At 51.9% G+C, this 16,811-nt stretch overlaps 1 protein-coding gene across 6 annotated transcripts in view; it reads left to right on the forward strand.

Moving 5' to 3' along the window:
- ARHGAP44 (Rho GTPase activating protein 44) overlaps positions 1 to 16,811 on the forward strand; it is a 183,037-nt gene that overhangs the window by 140,243 nt on the left and 25,983 nt on the right. For all 6 annotated transcript variants that reach the window (XR_006714690.1, XM_045487418.1, XM_045487416.1 and 3 more), the window contains 6 exons: positions 1,884 to 1,952; positions 4,540 to 4,621; positions 5,273 to 5,400; positions 10,214 to 10,325; positions 10,742 to 10,823; positions 13,361 to 13,441. Coding sequence is in view for 5 of the 6 variants with exons in the window: in XM_045487418.1 (XP_045343374.1) it covers positions 1,884 to 1,952; positions 4,540 to 4,621; positions 5,273 to 5,400; positions 10,214 to 10,325; positions 10,742 to 10,823; positions 13,361 to 13,441 (554 nt within the window). In the remaining variant the exon portion in view is untranslated. The remainder of the gene's footprint in view (positions 1 to 1,883; positions 1,953 to 4,539; positions 4,622 to 5,272; positions 5,401 to 10,213; positions 10,326 to 10,741; positions 10,824 to 13,360; positions 13,442 to 16,811) is intronic.

Consider the following 16,811-nt stretch of genomic DNA (forward strand, 5'->3'; position numbering starts at 1 on the left):
GGTGAGATCCTTGAACTCTTTCTTGGTAGCCACTCCCCCCAAATTCAGCACTTACCTAAGATGGTTAGGTGAGAACTCCATGTGACGTCGTGCCTGGCACCTAGATTCTTCCCCACGAATGTTAATTCATTTCTTTTTAAAAATCTTTTTAGGGGCGCCTGGGTGGCTCAGTTGGTTAAGCGTCCGACTTCGGCTCAGGTCACAATCTCGTGGTATGTGAGTTCGAGCCCCGCGTCGGGCTCTGTGCTGACTGCTCGGAGCCTGGAGCCTGTTTCGGATTCAGTGTCTCCCTCTCTCTCTGCCCCTCCCCCGTTCATGCTCTGTCTCTCTCTGTCTCAAAAATAAATAAATGTTAAAAAAAAAAATCTTTTTAATGTTTATTTATTTTTGAGAGAGAGAGAGAGAGAGAGAGAGAGAGACAGAATGAGTGGGGGAGGGGCAGAGAGAGAGGGAGACACAGAATCCGAAGCAGGCTCCAGGCTCTGAGCTGTCAGCACAGAGCCCGATGAGGGCTCGAACTCACAGATCGTGAGATCATGACCTGAGCCCAAGAGGGACACTTAGCCCACTGAGCCACCCAGGTGCCCAGAATGTTAATTCATTTCTTTCCTCTTTCTTCATCCTTTGAAACTGGACCAAGTGTAGCATTGACTGATCTGTGCTTAAAGCTCTCCAAAGAACAGATTTCCCTTTTAACTCTGTGCCTTGTAGGTACAAGAACAGTTCAACAGTGTCTGCCTGTCCAGGGTCCTGGAAAAGGAAACAGATCCCTGCTCATGTTCCAGTGCTCTCACTGAGCCTGGCTTAATTGGCAGCTGGGGGGCAGGGGGGCTGAGGGTTGTGAGGTTGGTGCAGAATGCTTGGTGGAAAGGGGGGGAGGCAGTCCATGAAACAGCCTCTTCCTGAAGCATGTGGTGGCTTGCCTTCCTTCATTCAGCGCCTGGATCCGCTTTCTAGAGCTGTTCTCATAGTTTCCGCAACTCACGCGTGATAGGTTCTTCTCTGCTCAGCTGAGCGTCTCTTGTAAAGATCTGTCTCTTGCAGAGATCCGGGAGGAACTCTAGAGACCACCTGACTTGGGCAGACAAGTTCAGAGACACGACAGGCTAACAGACATGCTCAGTGACGGAGTCTGCAGTCCTACCCAAAACATACCATTAACTGCCCCCTTGCTGTGGGCGTTTCCATGGAAGTGACCCACTCTCGAAAGAGAACGCACCCCAGACTCCGATCCAGCAAGAGGCCACTGCCCCCTCATCCCGCGGAGAGCTGGATGGTGCAGGACGGTCAACACCCCGAGACTTGTGCATGACGTGGGCGGAGCCTGCGCCCTTCCCAATGTTGAATCAGCTGCCCTGCTTTGAACCGGCCCAGCTGTCTTAGCCACCTTCCCCCCAACTGTTGTGTTTCCACTTCTCGCCCAGACGCAGGTGACCAACCAGTCAGTGTTGAGGATGAAGGAGAGCAGAGCGGTTCAGGGATCAGGGAAAGGAAGTGGCAGGCCATTTCAGGGAGGGCAGGAGCGCCCCTTGTCCTCGGAGGGGGTGCCAGTCACGGGGATGTGTGGAAGTGATTTGCACATCACTCCCCCACACCAGCCTTCCTGACTCTGGACTCTGGCTCACGTGTTACAATCCCCGGGGAGACCACCGGCCTAGGTGTTCTTTTCACATTTACTCATCCTCTGGAGTCCTGGTTGGGAGACACAGGGACGCCCATGAGAAAACTTGGCCATGTGTCAGGAATTATTAAAAACGGGATTTCACAGTGGTGAAGGCTCCTGCTTCCTTCAGCAGTGAAGGCTTCCTGTGATGTCTAGACTCACGCGTTAGCTGCTCGATTGTTTTATGTTTGGCCTCAGTGCTGCGTTTCCCCTCCCGCAGGACCAGCTCTCGGCGGACATGTACAGTTTTGTGGCCAAAGAAATCGACTATGCAAACTACTTTCAAACGGTAAGGGTCCAGAAAGGTAAGAGCCCTTAAAATTTGGTCCCAAGAGGCAGGGTGCAGACAGGAAGGAAAGGGGTGTGGAACCAAATGGTGGAACACACTGTGGGAAAGAATATGGTATTTAATGGTTCTGTCTGTGAATAAATCCTGTCTTCGATTTCCCTTTGCATGGATTTCACTAAAAACCTAAGAGTAAAACTCAACCCATCCGTCCATGCAGATGATTGCAATTCTGTCGTCTGTAGCAGCGGTTCTCAGGGGTGATTTTGTCCCCTCTTCCAGTGGATGTCTGGCCATGTCTGCAGACGTTTGGGGCTGTCACCATTGGGGGAGGTGCACCTAAGGGTCAGGAGTGCTGCTGAACATCTTACAGTGCACAGGACAGCCTCCCACAGCAAAGAGTGACTCCATCCCAAATGTCCGTCGGGCCAAGGTTAAGACGCCCTGGTCTATCATAAACAGGGAGCTTGGGAAGGAGATGATAACCCCCCAGCAAATATTTGTTTTTCATTTCGATCTTGGCCAAAGACCATGACGAGTAGGTAAACGATGATTAAGGTGGCCTCTCGTCGATGAAAGCAGATTAAGAAACAGGTCTGAGTCACCCATACTTGAATAATCTGGTCCAAATAATTAAGACCCTGGCTCTTTACCAGGGTAAGTGCAAGGCAAGTCAAAAACAGAACAGGGGCGCCTGGGTGGCTCAGTCGGTTAAGCGTCCAACTTCGGCTCAGGTCATGATCTCGCGGTCCGTGAGTTCGAGCCCCGCGTCGGGCTCTGGGCTGATGGCTCAGAGCCTGGAGCCTGTTTCCGATTCTGTGTCTCCCTCTCTCTCTGCCCCTCCCCCGTTCATGCTCTGTCTCTCTCTGTCCCAAAAATAAATAAACGTTGAAAAAAAAAAAAATTAAAAAAAAAAAAATCCAGGTTTAAGCTCGCCTGCCTTTAACTCTGGGGGATAAGATGCAAACTTTAAATGATCCAGGAAGTGATGGGATGATAAGGAAGGAAGGGAAAGAGGAGAAGGAAGAGGACTGGAACGTTTACGATGGAAGCGAAGTAGCAGAGGCAAGGGCCGGTTGCAGCTGTGATCGGCGAGTGGTCCAGACATTCAGATGAATCCCTTCCATCCTGAAAAAGCACTGATAAGCATATTCCTTCCAACCTGGATGGTTTATTTAAAAATAGCAGCACGTTCACAAGTTTATTCCATCGGGTGTATGTACGGAGGTCATATTTTAAAATTTCTTAAATGAATGACCTTTTTGACATTCCAAAGCCACCTTGGACTGCCTCCTTCCTACTTATGGACCATTTATTCTGGTGCTCGGGTTTTTTTTTTTTTTTTAAACTCATGTTACTTTTTAGGTTTCACTCAGAGGTCAAGGTTATCTACCGTCTGCGTCAAGCGTTTAAACAGAGCGGTTCCCTCCCCTTCCCCTGGCGCACGCACACCCGATGGCGGGGTGGGGGGGGTGAGGGTTCGGAAATGGTGTTGTTCCCTGGGGTTTGTCTGCCCTTGTGGACACTTCAGCCGCTGGTTTAGCAGTGGGATGGTCAAAAGTGGGCAAATAGAAAGAATTTGATTTTTAGGGTTGTATCACGAGAGCCAAAGCCGTTTCACCGCCAAGGTACTCACAGAGGATGCTACCTCAAGCCACACATGTTTTCTTTTTTTTTCTTTTTTTAAGTTTTTTGAGAGAGAGAGAGTGAGTGGGGGAGGGGCAGATGGAGAGGGGGAGAGAGAGAGAGAATATCCGAAGCAGGCTCCCTGCTGTCAACATGGAGCCTCATACGGCGCTCGAGCTCACGAACCATGAGACCACGACCTGAGCCAAAACCAAGAGTCGGTCGCTTACCCGACTGAACCACCCGGGCGTCTCAAGCCACACGTTTTCTGATCACTTACATATCAAACCCATTTTGCAGAGGGGTGCCTGGGTGGCTCAGTCGGGTAAGCGACTGACTCTTGGTTTCGGCTCAGGTCATGATCTCACAGTTCATGGGATCGAGCCCCATGTTGGGCTCTGCACTGACCACACAGAGCCTCCTTGGGATATTCTCTCTCTCCCTCTCTCTCTCTGTGCCCCTCCCCAGCTCGCTCGCATGCTCTCTCTCTCAAAATAAATTAAAAAAATTAAAAAAAAAAAGAGCTGTATAAACTCACCTTACAGAAACCAAGATCCATACAGACTAGCATACAGCTCGGTCTTCCAGGGAAACGGAATTTCCAGGCAAATCTCTAAGTGCGTTTCCCACTTGTGTTTTCCTATCGCTTTCCTCCCTTTGCTGCTTTTGCTTGGAGGATGGGGTGCCAGGCGAGGTCCCGTCGCCGTGGAGGCCAGCTCTCCGTGTCAGGCTTCCGGCCTGGGGTGGTCCCCCTGTTCCTTCGTGGTTCTCCGGCTCCCCAAGATTTCCACTTCTGGCGAGTTCTCTGCTGCCGAGGCTCGGGGGGGAAGCATGCTGCAGCCGTCACATTAGGTGGATGAGAGAGCAGGGGACTCGCGCCTCCTCGCAGGGCACCCCGCCGCGGCCAGCCTCCCGTGCGCCCCTCCCTCCCGCGAGCGATAACCTTGTCGTTGTGTCTTCTCAGCTAATAGAAGTGCAGGCGGAATACCACAGGAAGTCCCTGACGCTCCTGCAGGCTGTGCTGCCCCAGATAAAGGCACAGCAGGGTGAGTGAGCTGGGGGGGTGGGGGAGCCCGAGTGCCTTGTGAGCCGAGACTGTTCCCTGTCTTCCAGGCCCCCTTACGCTCTCTCAACAGAGCCACATCTATTTATTTATTTTTTTAATTTTTAAGTGTATTTATGTCGAGGGAGAGGGGGAAGGGGCAGAGAGAGAGAGAGAGAGAGAGAGAGAGAGAGAGAGAGAGAGAATCCCAGGCAGGCTCCATGCTGTCAGCACAGAGCCTAATGTGGGACTTGAACCCACAAACCTGAGATCACGACCTGAGCTGAAATCAAGAGTCGGATGTTTAACCGACTGAGCCACCCAAGCACCCCGACAGAACCACATTAGGTTGAGCTTCTGGAACTTCGAAGGCTGGTGCCTTGATCTAATGGCGCACTCACACGCACGGCCCCCACAACGAGGCGACGAGTTGGGGGCTGTGCCCCATGGAGGCAGGCCGGGCAGTCTGGACACAGCTAGCCAGCCGTCTGCCCCACCCAGTCCTGTCTCCCTCATCCCCAAACCACAAAAACGGGGACCTAACTGGTCCTCCACGTGTTTGATGGTCAGGAAGATCTGACCGGAGGGCAGACGTATTCGAGCACAAGTGACCTTCACTAACTGCCCACTGGCCTCTCTCGCTTGCCCCGCTCAGAGGCCTGGGTAGAGAAGCCTTCCTTCGGGAAGCCCTTGGAGGAGCACCTCATGATCAGCGGCCGGGAGATCGCCTTCCCCATTGAGGCCTGTGTGACGATGCTGCTGGAATGTGGAATGCAGGAAGAGGTGGGTCTGGGCGCGGCTCGACCCCCCCCCCCCCCCCCCAGCAGGGGTCTTCCTCCCTGTGACCCAGCCTCCAGGATCTCCTCTCTGGCCCCCAACCACACAGACGTGTGACGATACGGGGCAGCCCCCTCCCTCCCCAGCACGCACACTGGTCCTGCGTCCTCCCATAAGCTTTTACTTTTCAGGGAGGGAGGGAGGCTTGTGGGAGGTGGATAGCACTGGCCTGAGGAACTTCCGGCCACACTCCAGGATCCCGTCTTCCTATTGAGCAGGACGTGGCCATGCTGCGGCTGCTGCTGGTGCTGCCTCTGGTGGTCCCTCCTCCTCCTCCTCCTTCCTCCTCCCCCTCCTCCTCTTCCTCCCCCCCTTCCCCTCCTCCTCCTCCTCCCCCCTCCTCTTCCTCCTTCTCCTCCCCCTGTCCTCCATCCTCCTCCCACCCCCCTCCTCCCCCTCCTCCCCCCTCCTCCCACCCTCCTGCTCCTCCTTCTCGTCTCCCCTCCTGCTCCTTCTTCTTCCTCCCCCTCCTCCCTCCTCCCCCCTCCTTCCTCCTCCACCCTCCTCCCCCTCCTCCCCCCTCCTGCCCCTTCTTCCTCCTCCCCCTCCTCCTCCTTCTTCCTCCTCCCCCCTCCTCCCCCTCCTCCCACCCTCCTGCTCCTCCTTCTCCTCTCCCCTCCTGCTCCTTCTTCCTCCTCCCCCTCCTCCCTCCTCCCCCCGCCTTCCTCCTCCACCCTCCTCCTCCTTCTCCCCCCTCCTGCCCCTTCTTCCTCCTCCCCCCTCCTCCTCTGCCTCCTCTCACCTCCTCTTCCTCCTCCCCCTCCTCCTCTTCCTCCCCCCTTCCCCTCCTCCTCCTCCCCCCTCCTCTCCCTCCTTCTCCTCCCCCTGTCCTCCATCCTCCTCCCACCCTCCTCCTCCTCCTCCCCCTCCTCCTCCTTCTTCCTCCTCCCCCCTCCTCCCACCCTCCTGCTCCTCCTTCTCCTCTCCCCTCCTGCTCCTTCTTCCTCCTCCCCCTCCTCCCTCCTCCCCCCTCCTCCCCTCTCCTTCCTCCTCCACCCTCCTCCTCCTTCTCCTCCCCCTCCTCCTCCTTCTTCCTCCTCCCCCCTCCTCCTCCTTCTTCTTCCTCCTCCCTCCTCTTCCTCCTCCTCCCCTTCTCATCCTTCCTCCTCCCCACTCTCCCCTTCCCCCTCCCCCTGCCTCTTCCCCCTCCCCCTTCTCCCTCCCCTCCTCCCCCTTCTCCTCCCCCTCCTCCCTCCTCCCCCCTCCTCCCCCTCCTTCCTCCTCCACCCTCCTCCTCCTCCCCCCTCCTCTCCCTCCTTCTCCTCCCCCTGTCCTCCATCCTCCTCCCACCCTCCTCCTTCTCCTCCCCCTCCTCCTCCTTCTTCCTCCTCCCCCCTCCTCCCACCCTTCTGCTCCTCCTCTCCCCTCCTGCTCCTTCTTCCTCCTCCCCCTCCTCCCTCCTCCTCCCTCCTCCCCCCTCTCTTTCCTCCTCCACCCTCCTCCTCCTCCTCCCCCCTCCTCTCCCTCCTTCTCCTCCCCCTGTCCTCCATCCTCCTCCCACCCTCCTCCTCCTTCTCCTCCCCCTCCTCCTCCTTCTTCCTCCTCCCCCCTCCTCCCCCCTCCTCCCACCCTTCTGCTCCTCCTCCTCTCCTCTCCTGCTCCTTCTTCCTCCTCCCCCTCCTCCCTCCTCCCCCCTCCTCCCCCCTCCTTCCTCCTCCACCCTCCTCCTCCTTCTCCCCCCTCCTGCCCCTTCTTTCTCCTCCCCCCTCCTCCTCTGCCTCCTCTCACCTCCTCTTCCTCCTCCCCCCCCTCCTCCCCCCTCCTCCTCCCCCCTCCTCTTCCTCCTCCCTCCTCTTCCTCCTCCTCCCCCTTCTCATCCTTCCTCCTCCCCACTCTCCCCTTCCCCCTCCCCCTGCCTCTTCCCCCTCCCCCTTCCTCTTCCCCCTCCTCCTCCTCCTCCCTCCCCTCCTCCCCCTCCTCCATCTTCCTCCCCCCTCCTCCCCCTCCTCTTCCTCCTCCTCCTTCTCATCTTCCTCCTCCTCCTTCTCCTCCCCCTCCTCCCCCCTTCCTCCTCCCCCTTCTCCCCCTTCCTCTTCCCCCTCCTCCCTTCCTCCTCCTATTTTCACTGCTTTATAAGCTCCCCCATTTCAAAAATAGACCTTTTAACCTTTTTGATCACAACTCTCTCATAGAGAGCCTGAAAACATGATTGGTAGAGACGTTAGGAAGCGCTTCTTAAGAGCCACATGTGAAGACGTCTATGGGAAAGCGGCGACTGTTGTTTTATTGCTGCGTAAACCATTTCCTGGGAGGCAGCCCTCACGTTTGGTTTCTTCTGTAGGCTTATTTTGAGGTCTCAACAACATCTTCCTTTGATCTGACCAGCCAGTCGATATTCAGGGCGTGCCAGGCATTTATCTCCGAGCAGGGTATAAAAGGGGACGTGGTGGCTTTCGAACTTACTGGTTCAAAACCTGATTAATGCGGAACAGTTGCAAGTCTGTAAGCGAGCACTGGGTCCCGTGCGGCAAACTGAGGGCTGCACAAGACAAGGAAGCCAGTGAATGCTCAGACGCGCGTTGGTCCCCTCTTCTGTGCCAGGCATGTTATCACGCCGGCCATTCCAGACGAACCACGTTTTAAGTGCTGGCCGTTTTCATGTCTGTTATCGGTTACCAGATGAAGGGGTCTGTGTGGTCCCTGAGCCATAGCTTCACGGTGGAAGGTAAACTGGGTTGTTGTTGTATTGTTTTCCTCCCCATCACTTCTTGGAATTATGGAAAACCTGAAACACGTAAAGACAAGATAATGAGCCTCATCACCCAGCTTATGGACGGTCCTGTTTTGTCTCTCCCTCCGATCCTGCCCCCCAACGCCTGCCTTGGATAATTTGAAGCCAATCCCAGACCGTTCTGTGATTTCATCTGTAATGTTTCAGGACGTTTCTCTAAAAGATGGGGAATGTGTAATAGTTCTGTATAACCCGTAACTTAAAAATATCATGTGCAAAACGTAAAAATAATTTGTTCATATCTTGAAGTATAACATTTCCAAATTATCAAAACACACTCCAGATGCCAAGAAAATTCAATGATAGACACAGATTTTAAAAAACACACACACCAGAGATCAAGAAAAACACAGGACTTAACATAAAATGTATTATGGAACTACAAAAACATCATTTGTTGTGATATAAATGGCCACCACTCACCCTTTAAAAGAAAAGAGGCTTGGGGCGCCTGGGTGGCTCAGTCAGTTAAGCGTCCGACTTCAGCCAGGTCACGATCTCACGGTCCGTGAGTTCGAGCCCCGCGTCGGGCTCTGGGCTGATGGCTCAGAGCCTGGAGCCTGTTTCCGATTCTGTGTCTCCCTCTCTCTCTGCCCCTCCCCCACTCATGCTCTCTCTCTTTCTCTCAAAAATAAACATTAAGAAAAATTTTTTTTAAGGAACCAAAAAAAAAAAAATCTATAGGCTTCTATTTGACTACCCTACTCCCTTCTCTTTGATGTTGTCCATCACCAAATGCTATTGGTTTTCCTCCACAGTAGGGGCGTGGTTTTATGACGATCCAACCCATTTCTTTAACACATGCTATGGCTTGCTCTTGGTCACAGCAGCCTTATTGATGCACCAGTCCAAACGTGTATGGAGTCCTTGCCTACATGCCAAAGAGATTCGGACATCTACTTAGAAGGGAGTTAGCGATCTCAGCAGGCCAGAAACTCAGTATTTCAGACCAGGAACGTTTTCTTCCGAAGAAAACTTGGAGATCTGAACCATGGCCACGAAAGGTTGAAAGGCCGGTTCTGCCAGCCCGTTTCTCACCCCTGGGGGTGGCATCACAGAATGTAAGGAGCCGAGAAGCTGAAGCCAAACTTTTCATCCCACGCGTGACTTGGGGGTTCGCTTCTAACTCTGACCTGTAATCGCCCCTCCGCACACCCGTCTTCTTCTCTTTCTCTTCAGGGCTCACTTTTTTTTTTTTTTTTCAGCGTTTATTTATTTTTGGGACAGAGAGAGACAGAGCATGAACGGGGGAGGGGCAGAGAGAGAGGGAGACACAGAATCGGAAACAGGCTCCAGGCTCTGAGCCATCAGCCCAGAGCCCGACGCGGGGCTCGAACTCACGGACCGCGAGATCGTGACCTGGCTGAAGTCGGACGCTTAACCGACTGCGCCACCCAGGCGCCCCTTCAGGGCTCACTTTTGAACAGAGCACAGCGGTTCACTTGGAAGACAGGGCAGCGATTCAGAACTTGAAGAACGAAACCCGGAGGGACCAGAGGAGGCATTGCTCCCTCACAGACCATCCCTAGTTTGCCCATCCCCTGAGGACATAGACTTTGTCTCTCAAGTAGAGCCCTGTGTCTCCCAAAACACACACGCACACACACACACACACACTCACTCACTCCATAGACCTTTTTGTGTTGAGCTTCCTAGCCCTCCACGTCTGATCACGCATCCCTTCTCCAAAATGTATCTTAAATACAAAAGAACAAGAAGTTGGGGAGTGCCCAGGGTTCATTAACCTGACAAATACTTACCGAACCAGAATGACGGGTCACCCCATCCTAGGCACTGGGGACGCAATAGTGGGTGAGGCTCAGTTCCTGCTCCACAGTTCCTTATGTCTAAAGGAGGAGCAGACGTTCAGAGAGCAGGCAGCCGCCATATTGGAAAATGGTGATGGGAAGAAGGCAGCAAGGAGATTTTGGAGGAAGGGAGTGGGGAGACTTCCTGTTTGTCCACCTTGCTCTTGTGCCCTTCCCTTGAGTTACGGCGCTGTGCGCTGACCCTCTGTGCTGTCGGCAGGGACTTTTCCGGGTGGCGCCGTCTGCCTCCAAGTTGAAGAAGCTAAAAGCCGCCCTGGACTGCTGTGTGGTCGACGTGCAGGAGTACTCAGCAGACCCCCATGCAATTGCAGGTGGGCACCCACCTCCCCGTAGCAAGGTGCTCCCTTGGGCTGTAGAGACTTACGGGGAAGGGGTCAGCGTGGAGGGCATGTGGTCACATGACACTTGAACCAGTGGCTCCCAACGTGCTTTCGATGTGTCCTCTCAGGCTCGGTTTTAAGCCTGGTTGCTCGGGCCCCTTGAAGAAAGTTCTCCCCAGCGTGCCAAGAGAAGACAAGGTGTCGGTGGGAAATAAAAGGGGGAAGCGAGCGTGATTGGAAGCCCAGGTCCCACCGCCATGCCAGAGCCTCCGATCCGTGCGCGTGGGAAACCACATGAGGGTCAGGGAACCCATCCCCACATGTAACCCACATGGGTGACGCTGGCTGGTAGAACGTGTCCGTGCCAATGGCAAGTGGCTCCTAGCCAATGTTGTCTTTGTGTCCAGGAGCTTTGAAATCTTACCTCCGAGAGTTGCCAGAACCTCTTATGACCTTTGAACTCTATGACGAGTGGATTCAGGCTTCCAAGTGAGTACGCCACATTTTTGGAGTGTGCTGTTGGTTGGAGTTGATTTAAGTATCTGTTGAAATTATGAAAGCCTACGTATGCCTTACGAAAGCTTATTAGCCCGTGATCTTACGACTCCACGTCTTGGTATATATCGTGGAGAGATGCTCGAATATGTGCCCAAAGAGGCATGAACAAGGATGCCAACGACAGTGTTATTTGGGATAATGAAAGCCTAGAAGTTAGTAAAGCCTCATTGGTGGGGAATGTGGGGCATGGCCAAATAAATTATGGTGTATCTGCCCTGTTAACATACTCCGCAGTGCTTAAAAGCTCTGTTCGAGCTACTGCTAGCATGAAAAGATAGGAAGACATACCCTTCAGTGAAATAAAACAAGTTAACGAGGACACATATGATGTTCTGTGGTTTTAAAAAGGAAAAAAAGCACAACATACTCAAAGCAGTACAGTTTTAGGAGTGCTCCATGTAAGTGTAAATGCATAGAAGCTTCTGGATTGTAGTGCTTCCTTCTGGAGAGAAGAGTACGAAGGAGTGGTCACAGAGCCTTGACTCTTATAACTGTTACATCTATATTAATAACAGCTCATTAATAGCTAATATATGGGTGCCTCAGAGGATCAGTTGATTCAGCGTCCAACTCTTGATTCGGGCTCAGGTCATGATCTCACAGTTTGTGGGATTGAGCCCCACATGGGGCTCCACCCTGACAGCACAGAGCCTGCTTGGGATTCTCTCTCCTCTCACTCTGTTCCGTCCCCAATAATAAACAAATAAACTTAAAAAAAAATTGCTAATATAAAAACATGATCTCCGGTCAGCGGGCTGGCCTCTGCTGGGTGCTTGAGAAGAGACATGATTTCTAGAACTCTCTAGTTGTGGGTTAAGTCTCAAAGCACAGCCAGCTTAGCCTGTCGGAAGGATCACTGGAGTATGTTTATGCTTCTTTGGGCCCTGAAAAAAAAACCCACTGGCCGAGAGGTGAAGCCAGGCTCATCTGTGTGGTGTTCTAGAAGGCTGGCTCCAATCAAGTTTCAGAGCGCCATGGTTTTGTTTTTTGTTGGTTTTTTTTTTTTTTTTTTTTTTCAAGGTGGAGTAGAGACTGTGTATCAGAAAAGCCTGGCCGAGTATCTGGCATGTGTAAACATCTCGCTGTGGAGAGTGGGCGTGAGTTCCGTGACAGTATTAATCACGAGCCATATCTCTGTCCCGTGTTTACGAGGGGCTCGCTGCTGTTATAAGCTCACGATACGCTTTTAACTCATTTGCCACAGTAACCCTTCGAAAGTGGGTTGTGCTGTTGTTTTCCCCAGCTGATGGAGGAGGAAGTCGAGTAGAAGAACAGGTGTATGACGTATGAGGGCAGGTTCCCTGGCCTCTAATAAATGGCGGAATGGGATCCGGTTCAGGAACCCAAGTGCTCATCTCTGGTACTTGCCGCCTCTCTGGGGCCACCCCGTGGTCTTAGGGATGAAGATAAGCGAGACTGTATCCTTCGATGGAAACTGGCCCTTCTATTTCCTGACTGTACATGTGATCTTGATGACATATGAGCTAGAGAAGGGAGGCAGCCAGGCCTTCAGGTTCTAGCCAGGTCTTGGCATCGTCTGCCCTCTCCCCTCAGATGCTGAACTGAGGGCTTGAGACGCACCAGACGCTCTGTTGAGCACTTTGTACAGATGCTCCTTTAAACCACTCATGCCAACTCCGGGCAGAAAGTACTCCCATGAGCCCATTTTACAGATTAGGAAAAGTGAGGCTGCATAGAGATTCAGTAATGGGCGCCAGATTGCGGGCAGGGTGGAGCTGGGTCTTTAACGGCCTCCCTGCACACGACCCTCTTCGTCCAGCCTTTGGTCAGCTTGCGACCAGATATGATCTGTTAACCTTTCCGTTTCTAAATGGGACATTTGGTCTTCAGTTTCCTGGTAGAAGTGTGTTTTGCAGAATGCTTACCTCTTCCTCAGCCTGAAATGAGGGAAAACCATTTTTCTTGCCTTGGTCACGATCTGTGGGAGGACCTCCCTGCCTTGGGCCCCAGGCCAAGGGGTCAAGCTGGGCCCTCACCCTGCTGACATTTTCCCTTTTAATTTTTTTGGAGAAAAGATTCTCTGAGCAGAAAGACCTTCCTCACCATGTAAACCTTGATGTAGATTTTCAGGAGAAGCATATACAAACTGTAGTCCTAGAAGCAATTTCTTTTAATTCTCAGAGGGCTTATAAATAAAATAAAATAAAATATAAAGTAAAATAGGATAAAGTAAAATAAAATACAGTAAGAATACCTATCTATCAAGGGAGAGAGAGGGAATCTCAAGCGGGCTCCACACTGTCAGCACAGAGCCCGACACGGAGCTCGAACTCACGAACCGCGAGATCACGTCCTGAGACAAAGTTGGATGCTTAACCGACTGAGCCACCCAGGTGCCCCGATAGTTGGTTTCTTATACCCACATAGTACGATGACTGGTTAATACGATTGCCAGTGAGATTTCATTGCTTCAAGCTCAACCAGTGGCTTTCCCATTTATTTCCCAGTATTCAGGAGCAAGACAAGAGGCTTCAGGCGCTGTGGAATGCTTGTGAAAAATTGCCCAAGGCCAATCACAACAACATCCGGTAAGTGGATGGATCCTGGAGACACGGGATCAGAGTTATTGAGGCCACAGACACTTGGCTTCCCGGCTAATGGTCCTGGTAACTAGCATGCACAGCCTTGTATGGGGTGCCAGGCACGGTTAATGCACAGGCTCTCTTTCCACCCTCAAACAACCCTGCCATTTTGCAAATGAAGACACAGAATGAAGGGCACTCTAAGACTTTGGCGGCCATTGGCTCAGGCAGTTCAGTTCTTTGATTTGCGAGAAGCAAAGCTTAACGGAACCTATTTTAAGATCTTGTGGTTGCAACAACGTGGAGGGAACTAGAGGGTATTATGCTAAGCGAAATTAGCCAGTCAGAGAAAGAGAAACATCATAGGACTTCACTCATATGTGGAATTTAAGACACAAAACAGATGAACATAAGGGAAGGGGAGCAAAAATAATATAAAAAACAGGGAAGGGGACAAGCCATAAGAGACTCTTAAATACAGAGAACAAACTGAGGGTTGCTGGTGGGGCATCGGGTGGGGGGATGGGCTAAGCAGGGGAGGGGCGTTAAGGAGGGCGCTTGTGATGAGCATTGGGTGTGATATGTAGGGGATGAATCATTGGATTCTACTCCTGAAATCATTATTGCACTATAGGCTAACTAACTTTGGTGTAAGTTAAAAATAAACACTTTAAAGAATTTAAAAAGGGGCGCCTGGGTGGCTCGGTTGAGCGTCCAACTTCGGCTCAGGTTGCGATCTCACAGTTTGTGGATTCGAGCCCCCCATCAGGCTCTGTGCTGACAGCTCAGAGCCTGGAGCCTGCTTCAGATTCTGTGTCTCCCTCTCTCTCTGCCCCTCCCGCTCTCTCTCTCTCTCTCTCTCAAAAATAAATAAACATTAAAAAAAAAAAAAAAAGCCAAGAGCACACTTTATACACTGTATGTTAGCCAATTTGACAATAAATTGTATTAAAAATAATTTTTTTAATTAAAAAAAAAGATCTTGTGGGTTTGTCGCAAAGGTAGGTGTTCAGGTACACCTGAGGGAAGCTGACCAAACGTGAAGCCGGTTGGCAGACGTGTCCTTGAGCTGGTCTGCACGGAGATGGAGACCGGAGAACGTCCTCTGGTGATCTGGCACTTAGCTAGTTTCCACACGTCTCTCACTGTTGCTACGCCTCGATTTCACTTCCCGCCGCTCTGCGGATCTTTTCTGCACCTTCACACTCTCTGCTTCCTTATCCCTTTGGCTTGCCAGCAACTTCTCCTGGCCCTGTCACCTCTCCTCAGTGCTTCCCCAGATGCAGATTTTCAGCGTCAGTGCCTGTCTCCATCTGCCTGAGTATTTCCGCCTTCCTGTTAAAAATCCCAAGAGCCAATGGTGTGGCGGACCCTTAAAAAAATTAAACATAGAGTTACCATACGATCCAATAGTTCCACGTCTGGGTATATCTGTATGTGCCCGATGGATTATTCAAAAGCAGGGACTCGTTGCTCGCACGCTAATGTTCATGACCGCGTTATCCGTAATAGCCAAGAGGTGAAATCAGCCCAAATGTCCATCGATGGGTAACAGAAACAGAATATACATGTAATGCAATATTCAGCCTTTTTAGGAAGGGGATTCTGACACGTGCTACTACATGGATAAACCTTGAGAACCTCGTGCTAAATGAAAGAAGCCAGACGCAAAAGGACCAGTACTGTGTGATTCCACATGTATGTGGTACCTGGAGCCATCACGTTCACAGGGACAGAAAGCAAAGGGGTGTTTGCCAGGGCCTGGGGGAGGGGGACAGGAGCCGGGACGTTAGCGTTCAATGGGGACCGAGTTTCTCTTCTGGAAGCCACAAAAGGTCTGGAGGATGGTGGTGATGGTTGCTTTCCAGTGCAAAAGTACTTAACACTTGAAAATGATCAAGGTGGTAATTTTTGATGTATATTTTACAACAAGCACGGGCGCCTGGGTGGCTCGGTTGAGCATCTGACTCTTGATTTTGGCTCAGCTCATGATCTCACGGTTCGTGGGATCGATCCCCATGTTAGGCTCAACACTGACAGCACAGAGCCTGCTCGGGATTCTCTCTCTCCCTGTCTCTCTCTGCCCCTCCCCTGCTCACATGTGCCTGCCCTCCCTCCCTCCCTCTCTTTCTCTCTCTCGCTGTCTCTCAAAATAAGTAAGTAAACGTTAACAAAAAAATCCCAAGAGCAATCTAACGTATGGCTCCTTCAATAGTTCCTTGAGATAGAAGTCCTATACCGTTGTGTCCTCTTGGTGGGTGCAGTGTCGTGGTTGTTGGTGTGTTTGTAGAGTCCCACAGCTATCACCCCTAGTTTTTAGACCATCTCAATCGCCGCCATTAGCAGCCGCTGTTCCCATTAGCAGCCACTCCCCATCTCCCCCCAACCCAGCCCCCAGCAAACGCTAATCTGCCTTCTCTGTCTCTGCGGAGGTACCTCTCAGGGAACTTCCTCTAGGTGGGCTCACGCAACATGCACAACATGCGGTCTTTCGTGTCTGGCTTTTTTCACATAGCATCGTGTCCTCAAGGTTCATCCATGTGGTAGCGTGTGTTGGTATTCTGTTCCTTTTTGTGGGTGAATAGTATTCCATTGTACGGACAGACCACGTTTCATTCATCCGGTCCCCCCTTGCTGGACATTTGGGTGGTCTCCACTTCTTAGCTGACTTAATACTGTGCACACCTGTGCACAAATGCATATGTGTGGGTGTATTTCTCTTGGGTACATCTCTAGGAGTGAGTGCCTGGCTCGTGTGCTAATTCTGTGTTTAACTTCTTTTTTTTTAATTTTTTTTAGTGTTTTTTATTTATTTTGAGACAGACAGAGCGTGAGCAGGGGAGGGGCAGAGAGAGGGAGACACAGAATCCGAAGCAGGCTCCAGGCTCTGAGCCATCAGCACAGAGCCTGAGTCAGGGTTCGAACCCACGAACCGTGAGATCGTGGCCTGAGCCGAAGTCGGACGTTCAACCGGCTGAGCCACCCAGGCGCCCCTATGTTTAATTTCTTTTTCCATTAGCTCTGAAAGCCCCCCAGAGGTTAATCCCACCCCTAGCATGTGGAGGTCCCTGCGGTGACACCTGGACACTTTGCTTCTCACCTCTGCACACGGGGAGGGTGGCAGGCGACTGAGGTTTGAAGAACAAGAGGGACTTTAGGTCACTAGATAACGGAGTCAAAAGGAAAGATGGGGAATTTCTCTGGCCAGGGTTAGGTGATGTAGATGTTGACAGGTAGCCGCGTCCTGGTACATGAGTCTGTCTGTAAAGTATTCTCGTGTCCTCTTCCATGATGTGTCTTCATTATAAGGCGGGGTATATGATCTGGCTGTCGGTAAGATGGGCTGCGGGGGAGAGAAGTGTCTGCCCTGTGCTGG

The sequence above is a fragment of the Leopardus geoffroyi genome, chromosome E1, assembly GCF_018350155.1.
Source record: "Leopardus geoffroyi isolate Oge1 chromosome E1, O.geoffroyi_Oge1_pat1.0, whole genome shotgun sequence".
NCBI classification, from domain to species: Eukaryota; Metazoa; Chordata; class Mammalia; order Carnivora; family Felidae; genus Leopardus; species Leopardus geoffroyi.